Source organism: Coptis chinensis, chromosome 4 (assembly GCF_015680905.1).
Source record: "Coptis chinensis isolate HL-2020 chromosome 4, ASM1568090v1, whole genome shotgun sequence".
NCBI lineage: Eukaryota > Viridiplantae > Streptophyta > Magnoliopsida > Ranunculales > Ranunculaceae > Coptis > Coptis chinensis.
Window position 1 is genome coordinate 74678698 of NC_141459.1, and position 27161 is coordinate 74705858.

The 27161-nt window shown below is 38.9% G+C and overlaps 2 protein-coding genes and 1 long non-coding RNA gene across 3 annotated transcripts; all 3 read left to right on the plus strand.

Annotated features, from left to right (window-relative positions):
- Positions 1 to 2534: 2534 nt before the first annotated feature.
- On the plus strand, positions 2535 to 3593 carry LOC147504797 (uncharacterized). The gene has a single exon (XM_086605364.1). It carries the CDS (start codon positions 2535 to 2537, stop codon positions 3591 to 3593), a length of 1059 nt encoding a protein of 352 aa, XP_086461490.1.
- A 63-nt stretch (positions 3594 to 3656) lies between these two features.
- LOC147504798 (uncharacterized) lies at positions 3657 to 6122 on the plus strand. The gene is made up of 2 exons (XM_086605365.1): positions 3657 to 5876; positions 5988 to 6122. The coding sequence occupies exons 1-2, from the start codon at positions 3657 to 3659 to the stop codon at positions 6120 to 6122; spliced, it is 2355 nt and encodes a 784-aa protein (XP_086461491.1).
- Positions 6123 to 9967: 3845 nt separating this feature from the next.
- LOC147504799 (uncharacterized) lies at positions 9968 to 10597 on the plus strand. Its single transcript, XR_015220460.1, has 2 exons — positions 9968 to 10034; positions 10147 to 10597. It is a non-coding gene; the product is annotated as an uncharacterized LOC147504799 (long non-coding RNA).
- The last annotated feature ends 16564 nt before the right edge of the window (positions 10598 to 27161 follow it).

Below are 27161 nucleotides of genomic sequence, written 5' to 3' on the forward strand. Positions count from 1 at the left end.
TGTCTTTTCTAAGCAGCCATGAGTCATTGTAATTTGCATTTTAAGGTAAGTTCAATTTATTATCAATGCTATCAGTCTAGCTGTTTTTGTTTATTCCTTTTGATTTTCTTAGTTCTTTTCCGATTTTTTAATGTTGAAACCGGAAGTGAAAGAAATAGTAGATGTGAAGTAGTTCTTTTCGTCATCTGATGGAACTTCATTTCATGCTAATTCATTTATGGAGCTTAATCTTTCGCGGCCGTTGCTTAGAGCTTGTGATACTTTGGGATATCAGAAGCCTACTCCAATTCAGGTTTTGTTTTATTGTCACATTTAAGTATGTTTGTATGCGATTATTGAGCTTTTTTTCTTGCCTGTCATTGATTATTAGAGTTTTTTTTTTAATAAAATTGTAGGCAGCTTGCATTCCTCTAGCGTTAATGGGGCGTGATATTTGCGAGAGTGCTATGAAGGGTTCTGGAAAGGTAAGGTTACAATGTTTAAAGTCCATTTATTGTGTGTGATTTTAAAAACCCATAAAGGAACAACCTTTTCCATCATTTTTTCCGTCCTCAGTGTCAAGGCTCGTAATGTCTTACTAAAGGACGGTCTTTTTCGTCCCCACTTTTTTACTTCTTTCTTTTTGTAATCACTTTTTAGGCGCTCTTTTTGTTATCAAACCAACAATATAGCTTCGACTTTCTACGATTCCATGCTACGTACTTCAGTATTACTGCCATTGCAAACTCCAAACTTTCATTTTCGTTGTTAATATTTTTCTGTTCTACAGGATCGCATGGATAAGGGTAAACATCCAATGGACCCTTCTAAGGATCCATCGAACAAGAAAACCCATATTTTTGTTCCGATCGCAGATAGACTCTTCCTCCAACCACCTACGCCTCAACGACCTGCTCACACCCGGGTATTACTCTCACCTGGCTCCAGTAAATGTTTAGGCGCTCTTTTTGTTATCAAAACAACAATACAGCTTCGACTTTCTATGATTCCATGCTACGTACTTCAGTATTACTGCCATTGCAAACTCCAAACTTTCGTTTTCGTTGTTAATCTTTTTCTTTTCTATAGGATCGCATGGATAAGGGTAAACGTCCAATGGACCCTTCTAAGGATCCATCGAACAAGAAAAACCAGATTTTTGTTCCGGTTGCAGATAGACTCTTCCTCCAACCACCTACGCCTCAACGACCTGCTCGCTCCCGGGTATTACTCTCACCTGGCTCCAATAAATGTTCTGCTCAGTTGCGCTTGGCCAAAAACTACTTATGTTGCCCGTTCATTATAATTTGTTGGTTTCACATTACGTTTTTTAACTACTTATTTGGTTTATATAGCTTCCGACGCCACCAATTCTCAACAAAGGGAAACGCCCTTTCGACCCTTCTAAGGAACTTTCCAAGCATAACAAATATGCTTTTGTTGCCCCCGGATATACTTTCGAGATTCAACCGCCTCCTGGCTTATGGGTATTTATTGCTCCTATTTCTTTATCTCTATCTCGCCTATATATATTTCCCCGCTTACGTTGTCGTTACTGTTGGCCTATTTTTGCGTTTGGTTTATTACCATTTACTGTTTTATTCATTTCCTTCTGGTCCCAACATTTATAAAATTTACCATTTACATATTTATTCATATGTAATTTATTCTTCTTTCTCCCCATTCGTCTAAGTTTAGAGAACTACCCCTTCCTCCGACAAAGAGACAGAACTAACAAAAAGAATACTAGCCCAGCGTGCTCGAAGGGCAAGAGAAAGGAGCGCTCAAGAGAAAGGCATCTCAGACTTTGCCAACCAAGCACGTCGTGTAATTGGCCACCAGCTCATAGGTTCATCATTAAATACCTCTCTTTCACTTCCCCGCACTCCATCTACAACTGACAGGCGGCGAACACATGGTACTACAATTACACCTCGTACGACACCATATAGCCGCCTTCCTTCTTCTGAGTTTCTTCAAAAATCTCTACCATTCCTTAATCCTGTCAGGCTGTTTACACTCCCCGAAGAACATGTCGCATCAAGTACCCATGACAATGAGATTTTCGTGCCAACGCAGTCTCACCAAAACGCAAGGTTAGTACGAGGTTCAATGAACCTTTCTCTTGGTTCTTCCTGGTTTACATTTTAAAAAAATCTATAATATTTTCTTCTACATTCTTCGCAATGTGCGTAACTGTGTGTCTACTACCTCATCATTAGTTCATCCAATACCACCTTCAACAAATGCAGCTTCAACTTCTGCACCTTCAACTTCTGCATCATCCCCAACTAACCGAAATCCGCAGTATACTTCTTCACATTTATTAAAACATAAATACAAAAATATTGGCTCCTTTGTTTAAATAATGTAATTCTTCTCTCCTGCAGGCCACAAACATTTGCCGATCCTGCACAATACTGTGAGGATATTCACAATAATGGCTTTGACTATCCGATTTCTACTAATAATGTTGACATCAGTGATGACGAAGACGAAGTTGACAATATTGCTGCTATCGTCTGGTTGAACAAGGAAGACACTCCTTAGGGAAAATGGATGTTCAGTGCCCATTCTGTAATGCACTCCATTGGATGGATGAACGACTAACAAAATCATCGTTATCACATCCTCGATTTGGGACTTGCTATTTGCAGGGGAAAGTCAGATTGCCTCCACTCCGACCATTGCCGCCAGCCCTTAAAGCTCTATATGATGGAAATGATCGCAAGTCAAAGTCATTTCGTAAGTACATAAGGCAATACAATCAAGCTTTTGCATTTACGAGCCTTGGAGGAAATGAGCGTGTGTTTACTGGACGAGGTCCCCGGCCTTTTACTATCCATGGTCAGCTGCGTCATAGGACTGGAGCTCTAATTCCTGACTCTGGGCGGCAACCAACTTACTCACAACTTTACATATATGATCCCAGTGCTGCATTGGAGTTACGTCAACTTCGTAATCCTGGTTTGAACACAGATGTTCTAAAAATAATTCATGAAACTATGCTCCAGTATAACCATTTCTCTGCTATTTTTCGCCACATATACGATGTTCTTAGATCTGCCTCTCTTGGCCATGGCGAGAACTTCAACATCCCTGCGTATTTGCATTACAGTGCTACAACAGACAGACGTCGTTACAATTTGCCAACCGCAGATGAGATTGCTGTCATTTTACCTGGGGATGGCAGCGAACGGGGAAGTATTAGAGATATTGTCATATATCTTAAAAGAGGGCAAGAATTCATGCAAATCAGTGAATGTCATCCAGCTTACTTGCCTTTGCATTATGTGCTAATGTTTCCTTTTGGAGATCTTGGGTGGTCACCTGACATGAGACGTTCGAGCAGTTTAACTGGGGTAGTCACTAATTACCGATTGACACAGATGGATTTCTATTCTTATTGGTTGTTTGAACGCCCTGGGGAATATTCTGCAATCTTGCGAGGGCACAAACTATTCCAAGAGTTTGTGGTCGATGGGTGGGCAGTGACTGAACATAACAAAATGAGATCTTACAGACAACAACAAGACAAGCTTTGTGCCGAACTTTATCAAGGTATCACTGATGTCGCAGCTGAAGCTTTCGACCCAAACCAAATAGGAAGGTGAGTGGTCTTACCAGCATCTTGTGTAGGCAGCCCAAGGCACATGTTCGAAATTTTTCAAGATTCAATGGCCATCACGCGTTACAATAACCATCCTGATATATTTCTCACTATGACTGCAAACCCACACTGGGAGGAAGTTGTTGATGCATTGTCTAAACACCAAACCGCAACTCATCGACCTGAGGTGGTGGCCCGTGCGTTTGAACTCAAGCGAAGGGCCTTGATGAAGGAAATTAAAAAAAATGGTGTGCTTGGTAAGGCAGTTGCACATGTCTACACCATTGAGTTTCAGAAACGCGGGTTGCCACATATGCATGCACTTATATATCTTCAGCATTCCGACAAGATCCGTGTACCTGCTCAAGTTGATCATATTGTATGTGCAGAGTTCCCTGATCCAGAAGCCGAGCCTGAATTATTTCGAATCGTCCTCACATGTATGGTTCATGGTCCATGTGGACTAAAAAATCCTAACTCTCCGTGCATAGTAAATGGTAAATGCAAGCATCACTATCCCTGGACTTTTGCTGATGTTACCACCATGGACAAAGATAGATATCCTATCTACCGTCGTCGTGACAATGGTAGATCATATATTGTGAAAGGGCATACAGTTGATAATAGGGATGTTGTTCCTTACAATCCTTATCTTTCTAAAATGTTCAACTGCCACATTAATGTCGAGGTTTGTGCTGGGATCCGTTGTGTTAAATACATTCACAAGTATATATTTAAAGGGCATGACAGGATAACAATGGTGTACAGTGACTTGGATGAGATCCAACAATATTTGGATGCAAGGTACATTGGACCACCTGAAGCTGTTTGGAGGTTGTTAAGTTTCCATCTGCATGAGGAGATTCCTACAGTTGTGCGCTTGGCACTTCATCTCCCCGGAATGCACCATATCATTTATAAAGCAGACGAACCAATGGCTGATATACTATCAAGAGCTGAGCGTCAGAAGTCAACTTTGACTGCCTTCTTTGAGTGTTGTGCATCAGATGTAAGAGCAAGTAACCTCACTTATCAAGAGTTCCCGGAATACTACGTCTGGAACAAGCAATCACAGACTTGGACATACCGGATACAAGAAGGAAGATTTGCTATTGGTAGAATGTATTTTGCCAGTCCTAATTCCGGTGAGCGATTTTACTTGCGCTTACTTCTGACGGTTGTAAAAGGACCTAAATCTTTTGATGATCTGAAGAGGATTGGAAATGGTCCCCCACTTCCTACTTTCAAAGATGCTTGTGTCGCACGCGGACTTCTAGAAGATGACAGTGAATGGGTGCAATGTCTACAGGAGGCTGCAGTCATGCAAACCGGATATCATCTTCGCAGACTATTTTGTGTTATTCTCTCAGAGTGCAATCTTTTGCAACCCCATACACTGTGGAATGATTTCTGGGAAAATATATGTGATGACCTTCCACACAAGCTTCGAACATGGTTCGACATTCAAGAACCTACCCCTGCTGAAGTGCAAGATTATGGTTTATTTCTCTTAAATGAGATTCTAATAGAGTCAGGTAAATCACTAGCTAATTTCCCTCCGATGCCGATGCCTCTATTAACTACCAAATGGAACTTAGTTGTTACAAACCGTCTCATATGGGACCAACGGCAATTTCAGTTTGACCCTCAAAATGAAATTGCCCATAGCAACAGGGTGCTACTTAATGCAGAGCAAGACTTTTCATATAAAGCAGTGATAGATTCGGTTTCCCAAAATGAAGGGAAGTTATTCTTTTTGAATGGAGCAGCGGGAACAGGCAAAACTTTCGTCTACAACACAATCGCTGCTACGTGTCGTGCTGAGGGGCATATTGTTATTATGGTAGCTTCATCTGGAATAGATTCATTACTGTTGGCAGGCGGTCGTACTGCTCACTCAACTTTTCACATCCCAATAGATATTCTTGATACCTCTGTTTGTGGGTTCAGTAAGAATTCAATGCATGCCGAATTATTCAGGGAAGCCAAACTTATTATTTGGGATGAAGTCCCAATGCAAAACAAGTTTTGTGTGGAGGCAGTTGATCGGACACTCCGGGATACTCGCGATAATAGTAAACCCTTCGGTGGAATAACAGTGGAGCTTGGTGGTGATTTCCGTCAATGCCTTCCAGTTATACCCAAAGGGGTTCGGGAACAGATTGTGCGTGCTTCCTTGCGGTCTTCCTTCCTTTGGAATCACATTCATGTTCTAACTCTTGCCCAAAACATGCGATTGGAAAATGGAAACTCTGTAAATATTGCGTTTGCAAATTTCTTAATGGAGGTACCAAACTTTGCATTTTCCCTTCTACTATTTTCCTTCATTTGCATCATTCTTTGTACAATTTTTTTATTCGTACTACTATCATTACTATTTTCTCCTTGCCACGCTTAGATAGGAAGTGACCCAAGTGAGATGGTTGAACTACCATCAACAATTCGACGGTGTGCAAATCTTCAAGATCTTGTTTCTACTACATATCCTCAGTTGAATCAAGCTACCACTGTTACACCCCGAATATTTAACTGAGCGCACAATTCTATCAGCACGCAATGATGATGTCAATGACATTAATGCAACAGCTTTAAATATGTTCCCAGGGGAAAGTACTCTCTTTCTAGCTGCAGACAAGATGGCAGACGAGGATGCAACCAATCCAACAAATATTAATCAATACCCAAATGAGTACTTAAACTCACTTGATCCAGCCGGCCTGCCACCGTTTCGTCTTAACCTAAAAGTTGGCTGCCCTATAATGTTGTTGCGAAATATTGCTCCCAAAGATGGATTATGCAATGGAACCCGCTTGATGGTGGTCCAATGTCAGCCACATGTTCTTTTTGCAAGATTTTTAACTGGTGAAAAGGCAGGTAATCTTGTCTTCATTCCAAGGATATCTTTGTCGCCGTCATCTTCTGATTTTCCTTTTCATATGACGAGAAGACAATTTCCTGTACGTGTCGCCTATTCAATGACTATAAATAAGTCACAAGGACAATCAGTAAAATATGTGGGAATTGACTTTCGCACTGAAGTTTTCATTCATGGTGAGTTATATGTAGCCCTATCAAGGTGCACTTCTTCAGACAGAATAAGTATTCTCCTCCCTCCAAATTCGGGAAATCGTACCCCAAACTTTGTATACCCAAAAGTCTTACTATAATTCGTAAGTTCTTTTCCCATTTACTTTGAGTAGTTTGTCATTAACTTCATGGTCATCAAATTTATACATGTGTAGTGGCTCTGACTTGGTTAATGTGCTTCTTTCTATTTATGTAGTTATGTGATGTGGAGTTCTTTCTATTTATGTAGTTATGCGACTTGGAGTGTGTTTCCATTTTGTCCGTTTTTGCGCAGGAGACTTCATTACGCACCTTGATTAGTTATGTTTGGTTGCGGAGAGTATTCGATTGGCTGGACAGGCTTTGAAGGTATGATTTGTAGATGTTAGCTGTTGAATAATTTTGCTTGCTAGAAAATGGAATGAGACTATATATTCTTGTGAAATGCAGGCTGTGTATGTACTGTACTCATAGGATCATGCCTTAAAGCTCTTGTATTTCATTGCGATGGCTGGATTTGTTTGTGCCCTGTTTGCATTTGGGATTCCCCATTTGTCCGCTTTGAGAATCTGGCTTGGATTTCAACAGTCTTGACTTTAATATATATCGTCATAGCATTTGATATCCCGAATTTTTGCTGCTTTCTTCCATTTGATATCATCGTTAGCAGAAACTTTTGTGTAAGTGATTAGTAACCGTGCTTGGTTTCTTATTATTGTCCCATTACCTGATATTAATATTTTTAAGCTTTATTACATCTTAGTGAGGAGGATGTTGCTGCAATTGCTTTCGAAATTTTTGATGAGCTAATTGAATCTCCTGCACCTCTTGGGGACTCTATAAGATCTATAGTGCAGTTTTCTCTTGAAGTTTGTTCAAGTCAAAATTTGGAATCTAATACACGCCATCAGGTTGGAAATGTCAAATGCATCAATTCTCTTTTCTCTATGAATTGATTATTTTGACAGTATTAATTTTATAGCTATGCTCATGTCCCACAATCTCTGTTCTCTGCTTCCACATCAGGCTATTCAGATAATCTCATGGCTTGCCAAGTATAAGTCCAGTCCTCTTGAAAAGCACAAGCTGGTGATCCCTATTCTGCAAGTTATGTGCCCTTCACTTGCAGAAGCAACTGAAGGAGTTGAATTGGATGATCTTGCAGCAGATCGAGCTGCTGCTGAAGTCATCTATACAATGGCTATAAACTTGACATCACATGCACTTCTATTTTTGATTGATTGAGGGAGATAATAAGTATATCTAACTATAAATTTTCTGATTGTATGACAGGGTCCACTTTCAGTTAAGTTTAATCAACAACTGAAGATGCTTGCAGGGAAGATCAACTTGAAAAAAGTAAAAGACTGCTTGCACCTTCAATTTAAATCCTTTATTTCATGTGCAAAGTTTCTGATGCCCTTTATGTACACACATGATTCCATGTATATGAAGCTTAGCGTCACACCTCACTGGGTGCACCTATTCACCTGGCCCACAAAATGCAACATATATTAGCAATTTCTGAATTTCAGTAAATCACTATATCATATATTGGCCTAAGTTTAAGCCCACTGGGAAATTGAAGAGAGCGATTTTGTTGATTAGTTCCACATAGCGTATCATTTTTAGATCAAAATCACAAGTTCTTAGATAATTGAAGTTAGACATATGAAGTGGAGTTATCCTGATCTTACGTGAGAATTCCTTGAGTGATGTCTTGACTAAACTGCTATCTTCTTGTATAGATTGTTGGGTTTATTGTTGGAGTTGTAGCTCCATTGAGAAGGTGAATGATTGGTGAAAGTGCTCCTCTTCATGTGATCCAAGACTCTGCTTCTTTGCTAGGGTATGATACAAACAAAGATATTTAGTGATGGAAAGCATGTTCATTCATACTTTATCTCAGAAAGTAAAATTTTGAGCATAAATATCATACATATTGAAACACTATGTATTTGTGGCTTTTAGCTTTTAGACCTGATTGGCTGATTGCACTGTTTTTTTTATGGAACTGACAGATTATTAACATGTGTTATATGCTGCTTTGAATAGCTTAGTCTTTAAAGCTATGTGGTAGTTGAAGAAACCTGATTTCTTTGTTAGTATTGTTTGATGTCTACTGATACCATTTTCCTTGCTAACTTTGAACATTTTACCGAAATATTCCTTTTTCAGTACTAGATCCTTGAATATTATCTGAAGTGTTTGTCTCAGTAAATTTGTGTTTTCATAGTTTCTATCTCTGTCGTATTTTAATTTCCACATAAAACCTATCTAAGCAAATCAATGAATACACATATGGTTGTTTGTGGATGACAGTAGGGTTTCCTTATTCTTGTGAAATGCGGTCGCGTATATGTCTTGTACTCGGATGATCATGCCTTAAAGCTCCCGTATTTCATTGCAATGGCTGGATTTGTTTGCGCCCTGTTTGCATTTGGGATTCCCCATTTGTCATCTATGAGAATCTATCTTGGAGTTTCAACAGTCTTGAGTTTAATATATAATATCGTCATCGCATGTGTGCTATCGTTTCAAGATGGTATGTGTTGTCTTTCCCAAATTCTCAATGTCGTGGCCCTGGTCTAATGAAGTTCTGTAGAAGCTTTTCCTTTTTCCTTTTAGATGTAGTTATTTTCTTTATACATTATAAAATCCTATGACTTCAATTGTCAACACTATTAAATTTTGATATGTAACTTGCAGCAAGAAGTCGATACTGATCTAGCTTTACTGCCTTTCAAACCAGTGTTGCTAAAGGTTCTTCAATGTTCATTTCTTTATGGAATTAAGTAAGATCTCATACTATCAATCAATCTAATTAAAATGGACGATTCAGAGTTTTGAGATACTTTGAAGTTGATACATTTGTTGATGTTGATCGGTTTAAAGTTTAAACTTAAATTTATTGCACGAGTTAGGTGAACAATCATCATTAGAAGCACCAATAGTCTCATGCGCACAGAAATCGATGTCATGTCCCGGTGTCCTTTACAATCCAAATAAATTGGAGAGCTTTTCGTGCCCTTGATAAACGAGTTTGTTGAATTCAAGAAACAAATAAGGTATTTTTCAAGTTTCCTTGTAATCAAAATAACGGTGATTGTTTGGCGAGCCACATGTTTAGAAATTCTTACGCCTATAGTCTTCTTAAGTCTTACCAACATTCACTGATTTTCAGATTTGGGAGGACATCCGCTTACGGTAGAGCTGTGGAGGATAGTTCTTTACTTTCAAAGTTCCTTCTAATTTCTTTTGCTGATTTGAAAAAGTGGAGCTTCAACTACCGGTTTATGTTACACCGCTCTCGAAGGTTGATCCTCTAGCAACCTTGATTGATTTGAGGCCGCCTTCAGTCTACTTCAATCTAGAAGAGGTACCGAATTAAATTTTATATATCTGAGTACTGCTAAATATAAATGTTTAGATCTGTTCTTTTTGTTAATTGGTATTGGTTCTGATGAGAAATGGTTTATTCTGAGTAATAGGCCGAGTCCCTGTCAGCTGCTTGTAACGAATGACGTAACTCAAGCTTAACAGCAGGTCAGCGGAGAGGGTGCAACTTTTGAGTTGTTTTTAAACGCATGCTGAAGGAAAAGATCTGGTGGTGACTGTCATGTCTTCGATGGCAGAAGAGCAGATCTCAACTCTCAAAGACATTGGCCCTACAAACTAATTTCTATTCAGCAGCAGCCTATGTGCCTACCTGGTGGAGTAACTATGTGGAATAATTACTTTGTCTTTTGCTTCTGTTAGATCTATGTCCCACTACTATGATCAGGTAGTTGAGCTGTTAGACTTGTTTCTGGGTTTCTGCAAGGATTTAACGAAAGAAGACAGGAATTTATGGTCTTTAGAGGGGCCAGATCCAGAAAAATCTTTCTTTATGGGCTCAACTTGAGTTTAAAACCTAAGTCTTTACCTTTAATATTGAGTGTATACTCATTTGGTATTTTATTTCTCAGTGTCATTAAAAGTATGTGCTTTCTCATGGAGCAACTTTTTTCTTTTATTGCTCATGTTTTACCGAAGCCTGTATAACCGTTGGCAATAGCAGGGGCCTAAATTTGCCAATGGCTGATAGCAGAATGCAACTTATTCTCTCACCAGTCACCACTGGGCTCATAGATGCAATTGAATCTTTCCCCTAGAGTTTCTACAGATTATAGTGATATGTTGCCATATATAGATCGGGAATGTTTGCTGTGGATGCTTCGGAAAATGAACGTCAGAATAAAATGAGGGTAATTGACAGTCGTTGTCAGAAACATGTCTTCAGACTTTGTATCTTAAATGTATTTTTTAGAAAAATTACAATTAAGAGGGAATCGCGCTCACTTTGCAGGAAACGTATGATCAAGAGCATGCTACGAAAGAACCCAGATTGTAGATTGACCGTCAGGAACCCATATTGTAGGTTGACCGTAAGGCACGTGGAGCGTCAAGGTAGCGCTGTAGGCACATCCACGCCTCGCGGGCCGTAGGCACGGGCATACCCTAGTAAAAAGACAAAGTAGTCCTCATTAATAAATAGCTAGGCATCTGATTTTATTATTCATCAAGAGTATGCGTCAGAAAAAGTCCCGGATGAATTTAAGAGGCCACGATCATTATAGATTATACTAGTAGTAGAGATGCGTAATAGTTTAAGAAAATCGATTTCATATAAAAACATATTCTTTCATATAGTGGCATATAATTTACATTGAATTTTAGTCTTTTAAACTCATTCAAATTTTAAGCCTACATGGGTCTTTAATTTTCAACATTTAATCAATTCAAAAAAAAAAAAACTTGACTGGACCACCTAGAGGCTGTCTAGACCCGCCTAATCAGTCCACCGATTTTTTAAACAACTTGGGTCTAGGCGAGTCGGTTGGGCACCGCCTAGTGCCTAGAGACCGCCTTGGCAGCCGCCTATACCAATTTTTAGAACAGTGATTTAAAGGCATAATAAGGTGGAGTACATATATCCATCCCCAATAATAAGTACACATTTCCGTATTTATTTATATGCAGTGTTAACATAGAGTGTAACACTTCTGTCCAATTTACCCGGTATAAAACTATCTTCTCGAAACCCTATACGGCAAAGGAGAACAAACAAATATAATTGTTTTTTTTTACTATGTTCAAGTTCGATTAATTTACGACTAAAGAATTGTAATGAAGCTTCGACTGAGTTAAGTTCTTGTATGTTCAAGCTCGAGTCAGTTATAAGATGTAGCACACCCAATAATGAGCAACATTATATTTTGCTATCAATTTAGATTTGTTTCATCGACCAATCCATGATAATGAATATTATATATGATCAATGACAATTGATTAAACTAACCTTAAGCAATAGATGACACTGTATGTGAGCAAATAAGTTCTCGATTATTTGGATGACTATAAATAAACCACAAACATATATAAAACTAAAAAGTTGTGGTTTAGTAAACCAATCATCAAAAAACAAACATATAAAACTAAAAATGCTGGCGTCAAAACCCTCAAAAAGTTGGTTGTGGTTTAGTAAACCAAAGATATATTTTATTTTTTTTCATTATATATGTATCCCTATTTGAACTCATATTTTCATGATGCCACATTCATATGAGAAAATTTGAAAAAAAGTTTAAATATAAAAAGAAAAGTGAATTATGTGTAAACCCAAAATAGAGGTGATAATTTATGTATTATACTATATATTTGTGTAAACCCAAAAGAAAACAATATTTTCTTGTTATTTTACATTATATTTATGTGATAAAAAAAAATTATTAAATTAGTTTTCAATAGGGGATAAATTATAACATAATATAATATATGCACTTTTGTAATTGATTTAATAAACAAAAAATGTAGATATTTTAAGAATATCATCTAATTTTTTTTCTAAAGATATAAGCCATATAATGAAATCACTAAAAAATAAAAAATATATCCAAAATAAAATTACAAAAAAAAAAAAAACTAGTGGCTCCCCAAAGTCCCTCTTGTTTTGTCACGGGGGCTTTTATGGTTTGAGAGGCCTTTTGTTTAAATCCTCTTGTTTTGCTGTTGTTTTGCCCCATAAAACTAAAAGCTTAAGTTAGAAACAACAGTAGTATTTCATCTCCTATATTTAAGCCACCAAAAATGGAGTAAAAGCAACCAAAATTAAAGTTATTCAAGTTTCAATTGATTGCAAACAGACCACACCACCAAGCGGGCCCATCAACAAAGTTCTATCTCTTGCTCTAACCTTAGCACATGAAACATTATTATAGTGCAAATCCTTGTGCTATAAGAGCATTCCCAATGCAAGAGTAACTTTGTTATCTCATAGGAGCTATCTTTGACAAAGTTACCTAATTTTGAAAGGGTTTAAATGCAACCAATAGCACTATTCCAATGCAAAGGTAAACTATCTTCCTTCTTTAAAGAGAAGACCATGAGTTAACATGGATTCATACATAATTGGTTTTATACCTAAACTGCCCTCTACAAGTTAACTTATTTACTCTTTGTCCATTAAAAATTACACATCCGGAATTCTGATATTTTCAAATTTTGATATATTATAAATTTTGGAATGTACATTTTGCAACCCTAATAATGTTATTTGATTTCTTCAAAAACCGAAATACATATTTTGATAGAATTCTGGGATTTTGTTTGAAATGACGAACTATGTCAATTATTCATTTGTCGTCGATCTCCATTGCCAACACTGCGAATTCATTGCCTATGAATCACTCTTCCCTTTCGATATTCTCCAAATTCTATGTCAATCCCCAATTATTTTTATCTTCTTCACGCCACACACTATTGTTATTGAAATTCCTTCGACATTTGTTGATTCTCTCTTCTCATTCAAAACTTTGGATCAATTGAACACTTTGTGAAACATTTGTAAGGTTTTAACAAATTGGTTTGAATGTTGGAGAAATCACTTCTTCGTGGGGTTTTAACCATGTGTTATGTAGAATCATACAATTTTTAAGTTAACATTAATTTAATTTGATTATACTTGGTGTGTTATATTGGGCTTCAATAATACGTTGTAAGATCTGAATTTCTCAAATTAATGCGTTCTAAGATTCCTTAATTTTGTTTTTCTTGAATTTGTTCTTTATCCAACATGCAACATGCGCACGCGTACAACACATGCAGCATATAACCAAATCCCATATATTTTTTTTAAAAGAAATGGTTTAATAGGAAAATAAAATAAAATAAGTGATCGGCATTAGGAGGTCTTTTGGGAGTAGGGCCCAGAATTCTAATGCCTGTCCATCATAAAAAAAAGTGACTGTAACACTTTCTTCTTCATTTTCTTCCTCCTCAAAATCCCCCAATCATAGGCCTGGTAACTCCACGTCATTCGTTCACTTGTTGGCAACTATTTTCCAATAGTTTGTCAACTCAATACAGGCTTGTCTATAAGAAAATCCTTAATTACTCATCCTACTGTTTTTGTAGTCAAAGCCGAGAGTATTCCAACCACCTATTCTTTGAGTGTCCTTTCTCTACTGACATCATAACAGGTATTAAACGTTTTAAGGTTCGTTGGAATTGCAACTGATTCAAGGAGTACAAATAGGGAATGGTCCCCATCTTAAGAATTTATAAAGAGAGAAAACATGTGGAGGAGATCTATAAAGTATATATATGTGCTACAGTGAATGGAATCTGGAAAGAAAGAAATGCCCTAAGATTTTCTAATAGATCCCAATTTGCTGCAGTCATTCTTGCCCGAATCAAAAGACAACTAAAGCCTTATATTCAAGTTCAAGTAACCTCCTTGATGGATACTGCTGAGACATGGTCTTTGTGTTTAGCTTTGGGCATTCAAGTAGCTTTCAAAGCACCAATCACTAAATGGTGTAACTGGAAACCTCACCCTGAACCAAGAGCAAAATTGAATACTGATGAAAATTGAATATGATCAAAACACCAAGTGTTGATGAAAAAAGACGAAGAACGTAGAAAAGTAATTAGAAAAATGATGGTGATCGGGGAATGATGAGGCTGTACCTTGCGGTTGCCTCGCGTCACCAAATTATCGGTGGGATCAAGTCTCAAAACGTAGTTACGTATGAAAAATAATTTGGTATTTATATAGGTAGAGTAGAGAGTCCTTGTAGCTCAAGTAATCTTGTAGCTTGAGTAATTGTGATAGACTATAACTTTCAACCGATAATTATCTTTTTGATAAGAAATGAATCGGACATAAATCAACGTTACATTAGTGGCAAGCCATGTGGCTAAGGTTCACCTTAGCCACATGAGTTAATGGGCAATACATTGATCCATGATATTGCGAATTGGGCTTTAGCCTGTCGGTCGCGAATAAAGTGGAGACTCTACCAATGGGCGTTTGCCGTAGGTGGGGTCGAACACCACCCCCTCTTTGGCATGCGAACAAAGTTCATATGGCAAAGAAGAAAGAAAAATGATCAGAATGATAACGAAGTGTCGTGCGAAAAGAAATAATTGGAAAATTGACTGTCGAAAAAAAATTTGTGAATTATCGGGAACGAAATAATGGCAAACCAACGTATACGGGACGCAATGTAGTTAAATAAAAGATGGCCGAAAATGCACAGAAAAAATAAAATATGCACAGAAATAAAATTGCAAAAAAAACCGATTGGCGAAAACTGTACCGAACGCGTCACGTAATAATACGAAATTTGAATTCGACGATGCGTGCCAACGGAATAGCGATACGTGGATTATACCGTTGAAAATTAAACGTATGGGGCAATTTAGTAATAATAATAATAAAATGAAGTTAAATACGAATTGGACTCAAAGTGTTCGGATGAGATAAGAATTGAGAGTAGAGATGAAGTTGGAGTTGGAGAAGAATCCCACCAGCACTGGAAAACCCGCTAATCCTATATAAGTGCTGGGCATATCCCAATCCAGAAAAACACTATACGCTCATCCAACAGAACAGACGTAGGCAAGAGAAGTTTTGAAGTCGCATAAAGCTCGTCGTCTTCCATATTACTGCCGCTTTTGAACGTTGTGTGCCGTCTTCCACCGAACAGGCACATGTTCAGCTCATCGTAGATTTTTGGTAAGTAAAACTTTACTCCTTGTATTGATCCCATCAAACCGTACTTTTGTCCAGGTTGAAAACGCCACACCTTGATAGCACCAGGTATAACCATCCTCTTACCCTTATCATAAGGATGATTCAACCTGTCTAGGTGGGGAAAACACCAAGCGGTGGTGCTGATTTTCGTGGTCGTTTTTTCTTGTCAAAAGTTGTCTTACAGAACCACTACCGGAATCGGTGATGCGGGTACCTACTTCTATGGCGGCGAAAAATTTAATATGAACTTACTCCTCCACCGTCATCTCATCAAAACGAAGAAGTTGTAGGAAGAGGAAACGCTTTATCCGCAAAACCACGACTTTGTGGTTCGCGAAAACGATGAAAAAGGAGGGCTAGAATTCAAAACCAATATTAATCAAACCTTATACGGTGCAACACCTTCTAAGGAAGGGCACCGTACCTGTCCCATTGATTTGGTGTTTGTTTTTTCTTTTTTTCTTTTTTTTTTAGTGATCATGAAGAATTGCTGGAGAAGACGGTGATAAAAAGGTACTGAAGATGAAGATGGCACTCATGTTCAAATTGGTACTAACCAATATGATACGGTCCAGCGCTTGTTAATGAAGGGCACCGTACTGTTCTTTTAATATGGGCAAAGTGTATCCGGAATTGAAAGAATAAAACAAGATCTGGTGCCGCGACCACAAAAGAAGGGCACCGTGCACTGTTTGCCTTGAGTGACCGGTTCACCCTTGTGGAGCTAGTGCATCCGGTTTTGAGCTATCGACCCTATTTTTTTTTTTTTTTTTAAAAACGATCAGTATTATTACGGATAAAAGATAATCGAGAAGAAAAAACTTCGATGACGATCGGAGACTTGGTGAGGTGGAAAAGAAGGTGCGGATATATAGCAACTACGAAACCGCGTCGATGGTTTTTGAAGGAAATCTGAAAAAATACTAGGACTCGAGAAATTTGAGATGGAAGAAGTGTCACAATTTGAAACGAAAGTCGAAGAAGATGAAGTAGTAATGACTTACACACAATTAAATTGTAGGAATACAATTCCGTTGAATAAAGAAATTGCGCAATTATTGGAGTGGTGGCAAATTGCACCGGGACAACTGCCAATATCGTTCTGGTTAATCTTCACGAGAGCACACCGTTTACAAAATGAATTTAATGAAGGTTTGGGGCTCAAGAAATATTCGGCGTTGATATGACCGAAAGCCATCTTGTGAAAAGGGTACATAAAATTTGAAGTTGAATTCAAGGATTCAAACAGAACTTTTAAAGGGTTCCCAAAAGTATACACCGGATGGGATAGATTTCTGTACCGTTTGCGAGGGAAGTGGAATCCGGCGAGTTTAAAGTGCGAACAAATTTCGAGATAAGCCAAAACATAAGTATTGAAAACGTACTCACGAAAGTAACGGTTGACTAACACGAGGTATTTTGTGTCTAATGTAAAAACGTACAACTACACCAGACATTTGAATTGGACAAGGAAGTGGAGAACAACCTTCGTTTCTTCTTTCATGAATGTTACGACAAAAGATTGGTAGATCCGAGCTACTTTGATGATATTGTTGATTTCCGACACTACGGGGGTAACGAACAACAACCCGATAGGTCCAAGGAGACACATAGTGAAATGGCGAAGAAGAATAAGATTCTCGAAATGCAATATTTGGCGGCGATAGCGATAGTGAAAAAAAGAAGATGGAACGGAATTAACACAAATGGAGAATTAGTCTTGAGCTTGCCAAACACAAATAGCGAATTGTACAAAAAGAAGATGTTCCACAAGAAAATGGGCTTAACGGAGACCAAGAGAGACAACCAACGTTACAATGTATGATGCCTCGAGGGACGAGTCTACAATGCACAAAACAGCCCGACGAAATAAAGTACATTCTCAACACAAAGAGGAAAAGGTATGTACCGTGAAAAATATATATATGTAAAAGTGTGGGGAGATGTAATATCTCGCTCTGGTTTGGTGTATACAGAAAAAGAATGGCGGGGAAAAGAACGAAACCGTGATACATACAAAAGATAGTGCAGTGAAGAACACAAAGTCGGTGAAAGAAAACAAATGGCAAAACAAAATCACGGGGAGCAAAGAAGCCAACCACCAGCGGCAAATCTTGTCGGGGGTTTAGTACTACTCATGGAGGAAAACCACATAATTTGTTAACAATAAGTTGATCGTTGACTTTTACTATTGCGTTAGGACGGTAAAGAAATTTATGTCCGACACTAAACCGATGAAATTGGTAGATGAAGCAAAGATGTTCAAGTCTGGATGACGAAGCGAAGGTATCGCCAGGGACCACGCCAATGGAGGGGCTTGAAAAATATCAAAACTGTGACCAGAATACGGAGAACATCGGAGAATATGACAGAGCAGTGTCAATGATTTTCGATAATATGAACCAGGTATGATAGTATTTTTTTATTTTGTATTTTTTATCATTTACTGCAAACTTGTGTTTAAGTCTGAAAGATTGATGAAAACAGATATTTTTTACCCTTGGTTAAAAAAACGCGGCGATGAAATGCAGACCAAAGAAATTCATGAAAAAGTTGCGAAGAAAAAAGTATCGATCCGAATGAAGTCAATGTCGTAGAAGAAATAGAAAAGTGAAAATACTCAACCGAAAATTGGAAGAGGCAAAAAAAGCGTTAAAAGCGGAACCAACGAGAGTTAGAAGATCGAAAACAAAAACTTAACCGAAATGGACGGAAGAAGCCGAAAGCGAGATCGTCACGAAGACTTTGGGAAAGCCCTCGTGAGATAATGGAAGAACACAAACACTTAAAAGCAGATGTGATAGAATTAAAGGCACTTCGTGGCGACCAAAGATCGAACTTAAACGTCGCAAAAAAGGCGAGAAAAATAACAAGCAAATGACAGATTTAAACGAGCGGCTCGACCAAGATCACGTGCAAATGACACATTGTGAATCGTCCGTAAGACAATTGATAGAGACTTTAATAGAAACGGGAGATGAACTAGAACGTGAGAAGATGAATTACAAAGATTTGTACGAGTTGTATATGTGAAAAGTTTGTAAGGAACCATTGGATTTGCCCAAACCAATGATCATGTGATTTTGCGTTTGTAATACCATAGAGCTAAAAATTCTTTTTGAATAAAAATAAAGTATGTGTTGGCAATTGAATATCATTGTGATGTCAGATAACATACCTGTGGAAAACTGACAATGTTGTTGAATTATATAGATGACACGAAATAGAATGAAACGCCCCCAATGCTAACTTTAAACTTGCAAAATTAGATTGAGCGAAAAAATGCTCCGGCCTTGGGAGATAAGCGAAAACGGGGGTAACTTCATCAAATGTTGACATAACGCGAGTAACTGACTAAGCGAGCGTAAAATCGTTCAATTTAGACTCACGAAATTAAATGTGGTAAGTTCGTCAGATTTTGTCGTAACGATAATACGACTAAGTGAAATTAACGTATTTTATGTTCGACTTAGGGACCCCGAAAAATTAAACGCGGTAATTTCACGAGTTTGTTGTAGCGATAATACGACTAAGCGAGTGTAAAAGCGTTCAACTTGGACTGACGAAATTAAACGTGGTAATTTCGCCAGATTTTGTTGTAGCGATAGTAACGACTAAGCGAGCATAAAAGTGTTCAACTTAGACTGACGAAATTAAACGTGGTAATTTCGCGGTTTTGTTATAGCGATAATAACGACTAAGCGGCGTAAAAGCGTTCAACTTAGGACCGGCGAAATTAAACGTGGTAATTTCGCCGATTATGTTGTATTAGTGATAGTAACGACTAAGCGGCGTAAAAGCGTTCAACTTAGGTTGTGCGAATTAAACGTGGTAATTTCGCCCGGTTTTTAATAGCGACTAATGCGTTTTGGTAATTTTGCGGCGTAAAGCGTTCAACTTAGATTAAACGCGGTAATTTCGCGATTTTGTTATAGCGATAGTAACGACTAAAGCGGCGTAAAAGCGTTCAACTTAGGTAACGAAATTAAACGTGGTAATTTCGCGGATTTTGTTATAGCGATAGTAACGACTAAGCGGCGTAAAAAAGTTCAACTTAGGTTCAACGAAATTAAACGTGGTAATTTCGCCCGATTTTTGTTATAGCGATTATAAGGTTCGCTAAAACCAAAATTATACCATTGGGCCGAAGTGAAAGAACCTGCTTCTTTATTGATTCACCGAGTCTTAAAAATGCAAAGATAACAACGGAAAATACATACCCGAACTTGAAACAAATTAAATATTGTATTTTTTTATTTCTCGGGATAAAAAAAACACAACTAAAATCTACTTATAGAACTTGCGCAGATGAAACGATTCCCGGCTTATCGAGAACATTCTCATCTAAATCTCGGAGAAAATAAGATCCTTTGGTGGCGAGGCGATCTATGATGTATGGACTGTCGGTTTTCTCCAAATTTACGGAATCTATCAACCTCGTCTTTTCGACAGTACCCGATCATTTTCTCAAACACTTTAAGTCGAACTTTCTTATCATATTTTCGTTTCATATCATCTTGATAATTGAATTAATTGTTGAAGACCAACATCTCTTGTCTCATCTATCAAGGCTTTGGCTTGAGCAAGTGTGATCATTCGACTCAATTCCACATTATAAGTTAAATTGTGGTTGGTGTCATCAACTTTGTAGGCAAGACCGCTTCCATCACCGTAAGCAAGATTAAATGGAGAAAATCCGGTTGAATGCTTAGGTGTGGTTCGATAAGCCCACATAACCGTAGGGAAGTTCCTTAACCCAATTTCCTTTGGCTGTTGAAGTCGCCGCCGCGAGCATTGCAAGAATGGATTTGTTAGTAGCTTCGACTTTGTTCATTAGCTTGGGATGGTATGGTGCGAGAAATTGTGATTAATCTTCAAGTCGAACAAAATTGTCGAATTTCTTCAACATCAAATTGTTTGCCATTGTCCAAGTCAATGATGTTGGAATACCAAAGCGACAAACAATGTCTCACCATAAGAATTTTTAACATCCGGAAGCATGGATCCGGGCTAAGGGCATAGCTTGACCAGCACTTGGTAAAATAATCGATTCGCGGCGAGTAAAAAGCGAACAACTGCCGGGGAGCTTTGGAAGAGGACCGAAGCGATGTCAAGACCCCACTTTGCAAACGGCCAAGGGCTCAAGATTGGATGAAGTTCCGTTCTTTGGAAGATTTCCCATGTTAGCATATTTCGACAAAGGAACACATCTCGGACAAAACGCTTAGCATCCTTTTGCATGTACGGCCACCGGTATCCTTGTGTCATTGCTCTATGGCGAGACTTAGCCCGGAGTGGTTCCCACATAGAATTTGAATGAATTTCTGCCGGGCGAGCAAACCTTCACTCTGGCGAGACAACGAAAGCATAGGGTTAAGACTTGTGCCTTTGCGATAAAGTTGCAAATGACCGTTCGAAGTCGATATGAGACAATATTTCCAAGCATCGCGTTTGACACGATCACCCACTTTATGATCGGGAGGCAAGATGTGATCATGTAAATATGTGATATAAGGAAGACGCCAATCATCTTCGTCACAAGGTGTAAGTGGAAAACTTAGCTCTATATCAGGAACCTCTGGAGCATTGTCAGCTTCATGATCGTCGTCGGTATGGACCGAGACAATATCATTGACAGGATCATTGTGGTCATCTGATAGCATAAGTTGTGGATCAAGCGTTTTCTCTACAATGATAGCTTGATTATCAAGATCACGCTTGCGCTTCCGAGTCAGCACAGGAGATATCAAATTGGCATAACGTGATTCCTCAGAAAATGTCTTGATGAAAAAACAACTCTGAGTGATGTACATATCGCGCACATCCTTGATGGACAGATCGATACTCGGTTCCTTTTGAAATTCAATGGTTATCTGGCGAGGCTTATCTGACTTAACTGCCACAGATAAATAAGCAAGAGAATCCGCGATGTCGTCATGGCATGACGGATACCACAATCTTGATAGAATTAAAATTTCGAGCAATCCGATGAATTAAGTCCACATAAGCTGCCATTCTATCGTCCGCGAGCTGCATCACGATCCACCAAAACCTGGCTAGCGACTAACTTAGAATCTGTGAATAATTATAGTTTATTAAGCCCCAGTGAAGAAGCGACGCAAAGCGCCAAAATGACAACCGTGCTTTCGGCCCTCATTATTTGAAGCGTCAAAACCCAAACGCGACTTCTTCGATTTTTTTCTCCATTCGGTTGCAAGATTACACACCCAATACGGAGCCATACTTATTATCGCGAACCATCGGTGTAAACAATCCAACAATCGCGGATACATCGATAAGTTTGGCAAATCATCATCCCCGAGAGGTAATGGCGTGTTGTCGGCGACATTCTCTTCGTCTAGTAATGTCGTCGGACATAAGAATATCCTCAATTGGAAAATCAGCCATTAAGCGAAGCCAAAGCTTGTCCTTTCTCACCGCGCGAGTTTCAAACACAATGCTATAAAGCGCTAAGGTAACTTTCCCATTCTGCGGCGACTTGATTCACGGGCATTGCGAAAAAGCTTTTCGCGATGGATATTCATTATAAACTTTGGCGACTTCGTCCACGGAAATAAGGTTTAAGGCGTCGGGCGACATGAACCAAAGCCAATGCAATTTTCTCCACTCGAGAATATCTTATTTCAGCGATTGTAAGAGTCTTGCTAACAAAGAATATAGGGCGACCATCACCACCGTTGACAAATAAGACGCACTTACGGCATGATCGATTGGCGGCTAAATCTGAACCTATAGGCTGCCCGTTCTTTGGGACTGGCAAGAACTGGAGGTTGGACTAAGTATGCTTTCAAATGGCGAAATACAAGTTCCGCGATCCTCGTCCAAATTGATCGTCTTTCAATGTTTGGAAAAAGGGCGGCATCGATCGAATACCGAGATAAAAGCGATTTAGGGCAGCCAAGCATCCTGTAAGTCGTTGAATTTCTTTCTTTGACGTCGGAGAAGGCATTTCAAGGATATCTCGAATCTTATCCGGATTTGCTTCAATTCCGCGTCTAGTCATCATGTATCCTAAGAATTTACGGATGATAAACCCGAAAAACACTTAGCCGGATTCAAACGCATGTTGAAATTGGAGAGTCTGTTGAAAACAGCTTGCAAATCAGTAAGATGATCAGGTGCTTCTGTATATTTGACAACCATGTCGTCGATGTATGCTTCGACTGTCTTTCCAAGTATGTCAGAAAAAATAGTGTTGACTAGCTTTTGATATGTGGCTCCAGTATTTTTCAGACCGAAAGGCATTACACAGTAGCGATAAATGCCTTGGTGCGTAATGAATCACGATGAACTCTTGGTCCTCAATGAATAACGGAATCGATGATAACGGAATAAGCATCCAAAAAGACAAACGCTGAAAACCGGATGTTGCATCGACCATTTCAGGATATCTGAGGCAATGGATATGGATGAACCGGACAAGCCTTATTGAGATTTGTGAAATCGATACAAACCGTAATTTGCCGTTCTTTTTAGGCACCTTGCGACAACATTTGACATCCATGTTGGATAAGTCACGGGCCTTATAAAGTTAACGGACAAAGAGGCGGTCGATTTAGTCTTTCACTTTCATCTTTCTATCGGGGGGCCATCCTTCGGGCTTTTTGTCGAACTGGTTTTGCATTAGGATCAATGTCAAGTTTATGACAAGCCACCGAAGGATCTATACCAGGCATTTGCTCTATTAAGCCAAGCAAACACATGATTATTCTTCCGCAATAACAAAATAAGCTTTTGTCTCTCATCTTACGGAAGTTAAATTTGAAATAAAAGTAGTCTCTTGAGGGAGTTGGCCAATTTGAACTTCTAAAAGTGGATCGATTGTCGGGGGTCCTTCAACATTTCTATTGGCGAGTAAACCGAAGGTCCCTGGATCTTTGTAATTGCTATTTGACGGCGTTGGAACTTCGAATAGTTAGATCCAACAACTTGGACTTCTTATAATCATCGAGAACATTGTCGCGGCAAATTAGAGATGCCGGTTGATCATTGCGCGCGCCTTACATACTTTTTTATTGAATAGGAACTTGATGGCTTGATGATATGTTGAGGCGACGGCTTCCATATAATGAATCAATCTCTACCAAGGATGAAATTGTAAAGGGATTTACAATCCATCAATAAGAAATCAATATTGACTTCATTCATAAAGAGTGACCGGAGAGACACCTTTCCAACGCAATGAGTAGCGGTACCATCAAAACCAACGATAGAGCATTTTTAAGGGTGACCAAGTTATCAATAAAAGGAATATTGCGATAACACCCGAGAAAACATGGCGCTTCAACTACTACCAATGTCAATCATTATCGTTGTACACGCATCGGTGATATCTGCCAGTTATCCGACAAAGATCATAATGAGGAACATGCACCCATTAGATCTTGGTCGATGAAACATAATGGTTTATCTTCAATAGTCTCCGTCGCGAAAACCTTCCACGAAATTGATCCCGCTAACCGTTACAAATTAGGCGGATATTTGACTTTAGAACGGCGGCGGTTTTTCAATCGAGTATTGGACAATGAATCAATGATGGCATGTCCAACCTTAATGACATTGTGATCGATTGATAGTTAAAGCTTGAGTTGTTACTTTCTTCGCACATATTGATCAAGTTTCCCATTACGCACAAGCTTTTCAATTCTTCCCGCAAAGACCGACAATTCTCCGTCTCATGACCATAATCATTATGAAATTTGCACCATAACGATTTATCGCGAGTTGTTTTAGTGTCGTCAAGCGCAAGGGGAAATGGTGGAGTGAGCAGACTCTTATTCTTGATTTTGTAAGTAAACTACCGCATATTTGGTATTAAAGCGGAGTTAATTCAAAATCGATAAAAGGCTTTCGGTCTGCTTTCGTGGAGTCTTCTTTCTTATATGGAGGCTTCTATTTGGATTGTTGTTGATCAAAAGTCGGATTCTTACGTTTATTTAAGCTGATCATTGAAATCCTTTCCTTTATTATCTTTGTCACGAGAAGTTCGAAAGGTAGTGTCGTCTTCAACATTGATAAATTGTTGAACTTCATTGGTATAACACACGTTGAGAAGATAGAATATCGAACAAGAGAGTTGTATAACCCATCTTTATCAAACAAGATAGCTTCTTTAAAAGCGTAAACCACCATTAGATCGGATTGTTCGAAATCTCAACCAGCGGCTTAAAACGAAATGATAAAACTACGGAGAGTTTCCTCACGTTGTTGCTTGATGTTGAAAAGAACTTCGGACTCCATTTGGGCGTTTGAGATTATGATGAAAACGTCTTGAAAACTTTTCAGTTAAGTCCTTGAATCGGCGAATGAAGCGGAGGTAATTAAACTAAACCATACCAACGCTTCCCCTTTTAATGTAGAAGGGAAAAGTTTACATTTTAAAGCATCATCACCTCCGATAAAACCCGGTTTGTTTGTGAAATTAATCACATGAAGCATAGGGCAACCCTCGACATCATCATATTGATCAAACTCTGGTTGTTTGAAGTCTTTGTTATGAGTAGCCCTTTGGACGACGAGAAAATTTGTCCAAAATACCATCTTCAACTGCGGATTTTTCTAGTGTCGATTCAAAAGGATCGTCGGAAAGAGCTTTTTAATCATTTCTCGACACGTTGAGGAGTCATTAGATCCGTTATATGTTGGATCGTGATCATAGTCCGCGATGGCGCTATGGGAGCGAACAGACGAGCGAAAAGCGGCGAAGATTCATCGTTTCCGTGTCGAGATGATTGTGGATGAATACGTTGGGCTTTGATGCGATAATGTTGAATGATAAGAACAGCGTTCTTTGAAGTGTTTCACCATCTTGATGGTTCCGATCATGAGTACGATCATTATTACGTTAAGCCACTCGAATTCCTCGGGACTTGACGATAATTTGTAGGATCGTGGGGTGCGATCGGACGATTATTAGCGATATCTTGCCTACCGAGAACGCGTGACCAAGTGGGTGGAGATTTCTGGCGGAGGTCGAGGAATTAAATCACCATTACTCTTAACTCATTGATGGCATTGCGCGAATATCGCGAATCTCATCCTCACCACTTAAACGATCCCACATACTATTATGTCGTTGGCGTGTGTGGCGTTGTGGTGTGGCGGATACAACATCATCTACGAGTGGAGCGTCGTTTAAGATGGCGCTGTAGTAATTATTACGTTTTGCGGACGATCTTTAACTTTTGAAGAAGTGCTTCTCGAGACATATGACTTACATTATCCGCGATCGATCTTGGAGAATCGTCGGAAGCAATAACCTCCGGAAATAATTTGGCGCGTTGGTGGAACGACGATTATTTGAAGGTATTATCTTTGTCGGTAGCCAAGTTGTCCTTGACCATCATGTTAATTGATGATCGTCGATAATCACATCGGGACCTTGAGCTCTTGAAAGTATCGTCATAACTTTAAGCTAACGTGATCGAGGGTGTAGTATAAGAACCGCAGACGGCGCCAATTATGTTTTCGACCAAATATGATCAAAACACCAAGTGTTGATGAAAAAGGCGAAAGAACGTAGAAAAGTAATTAGAAAAATGATGGTGATCGGGGGAATGATGAGACTGTACCTTGCGGTTGCCTACGTACCCAAATTATCAGTGGGTTCAAGTCTCAAGAACGTAGTTCTGTATGAAAAATAATTTGGTATTTATATAGGTAGAGTAGAGAGTCCTTGTAGCTCAAGTAATCTTGTAGCTTGAGTAATTGTGATAGACTATAACTTTCAACTGATAATTATCTTTTTGATAAGAAATGAATCTTGACATAAATCAACGTACATTAGTAGCAAGCCATGTGGCTAAGGTTCAGCCTTAGCCACATGAGTTAATGGGCCTGTACATTGATTCATGATATTGCGAATTGGGCTTTAGCCCTGTCGATTAAACGAATAAAGTGGAGACTCCTACCAATGGACGTTTGCCACGTAGGTGGGGGTCGAAACAGTCTTGACACAGGGCATGGAGGGTTAATACGAGATAGTAATTAACAGGAAGGTCTTATTGGCTTTCACAGGGTTAGGCGGTAAGTAGTCGGTGATTTTCCAAGAGTTGAAAGCAATCGAGATTGGCTTGAGCAGATGTGCATATATGGATATCCGCATGGTGGAAGTAGAATCAGATTCAATGATGGACGTTCAAGCTATCACCAAAATTGCTGCACCTCCTTGGTATTTCTTGGACTTAGTTACACGTACATATTCAACAACTCAATACTCTTTTTGTTTTATACTCCTTTAACCATGTATATAGGGAATCCAATAAACCGGATGAGTTTTTATCTTTTGTTGGGCCTCCCATAGATGAGGAACTATGTATGTTGGTAGAAGAGGATGGGGAACTATGTATGCTCGTTTTTCTTGATTAATACAGGTGGGGGTTTGCCTAGCTTATTTTTTCTAAAAAA

Excerpts from the sequence above, each read along its gene's own strand:
- LOC147504797 (XM_086605364.1), top strand. The coding sequence starts at position 2,535 with ATGGATGTTCAGTGCCCATTCTGTAATGCACTCCATTGGATGGATGAA.
- LOC147504798 (XM_086605365.1), top strand. The coding sequence starts at position 3,657 with ATGGCCATCACGCGTTACAATAACCATCCTGATATATTTCTCACTATG. Across the intron at positions 5,877-5,987 it reads TTGCAAATTTCTTAATGGAG|ATAGGAAGTGACCCAAGTGA; the intron begins GTACCAAACTTT and ends TGCCACGCTTAG.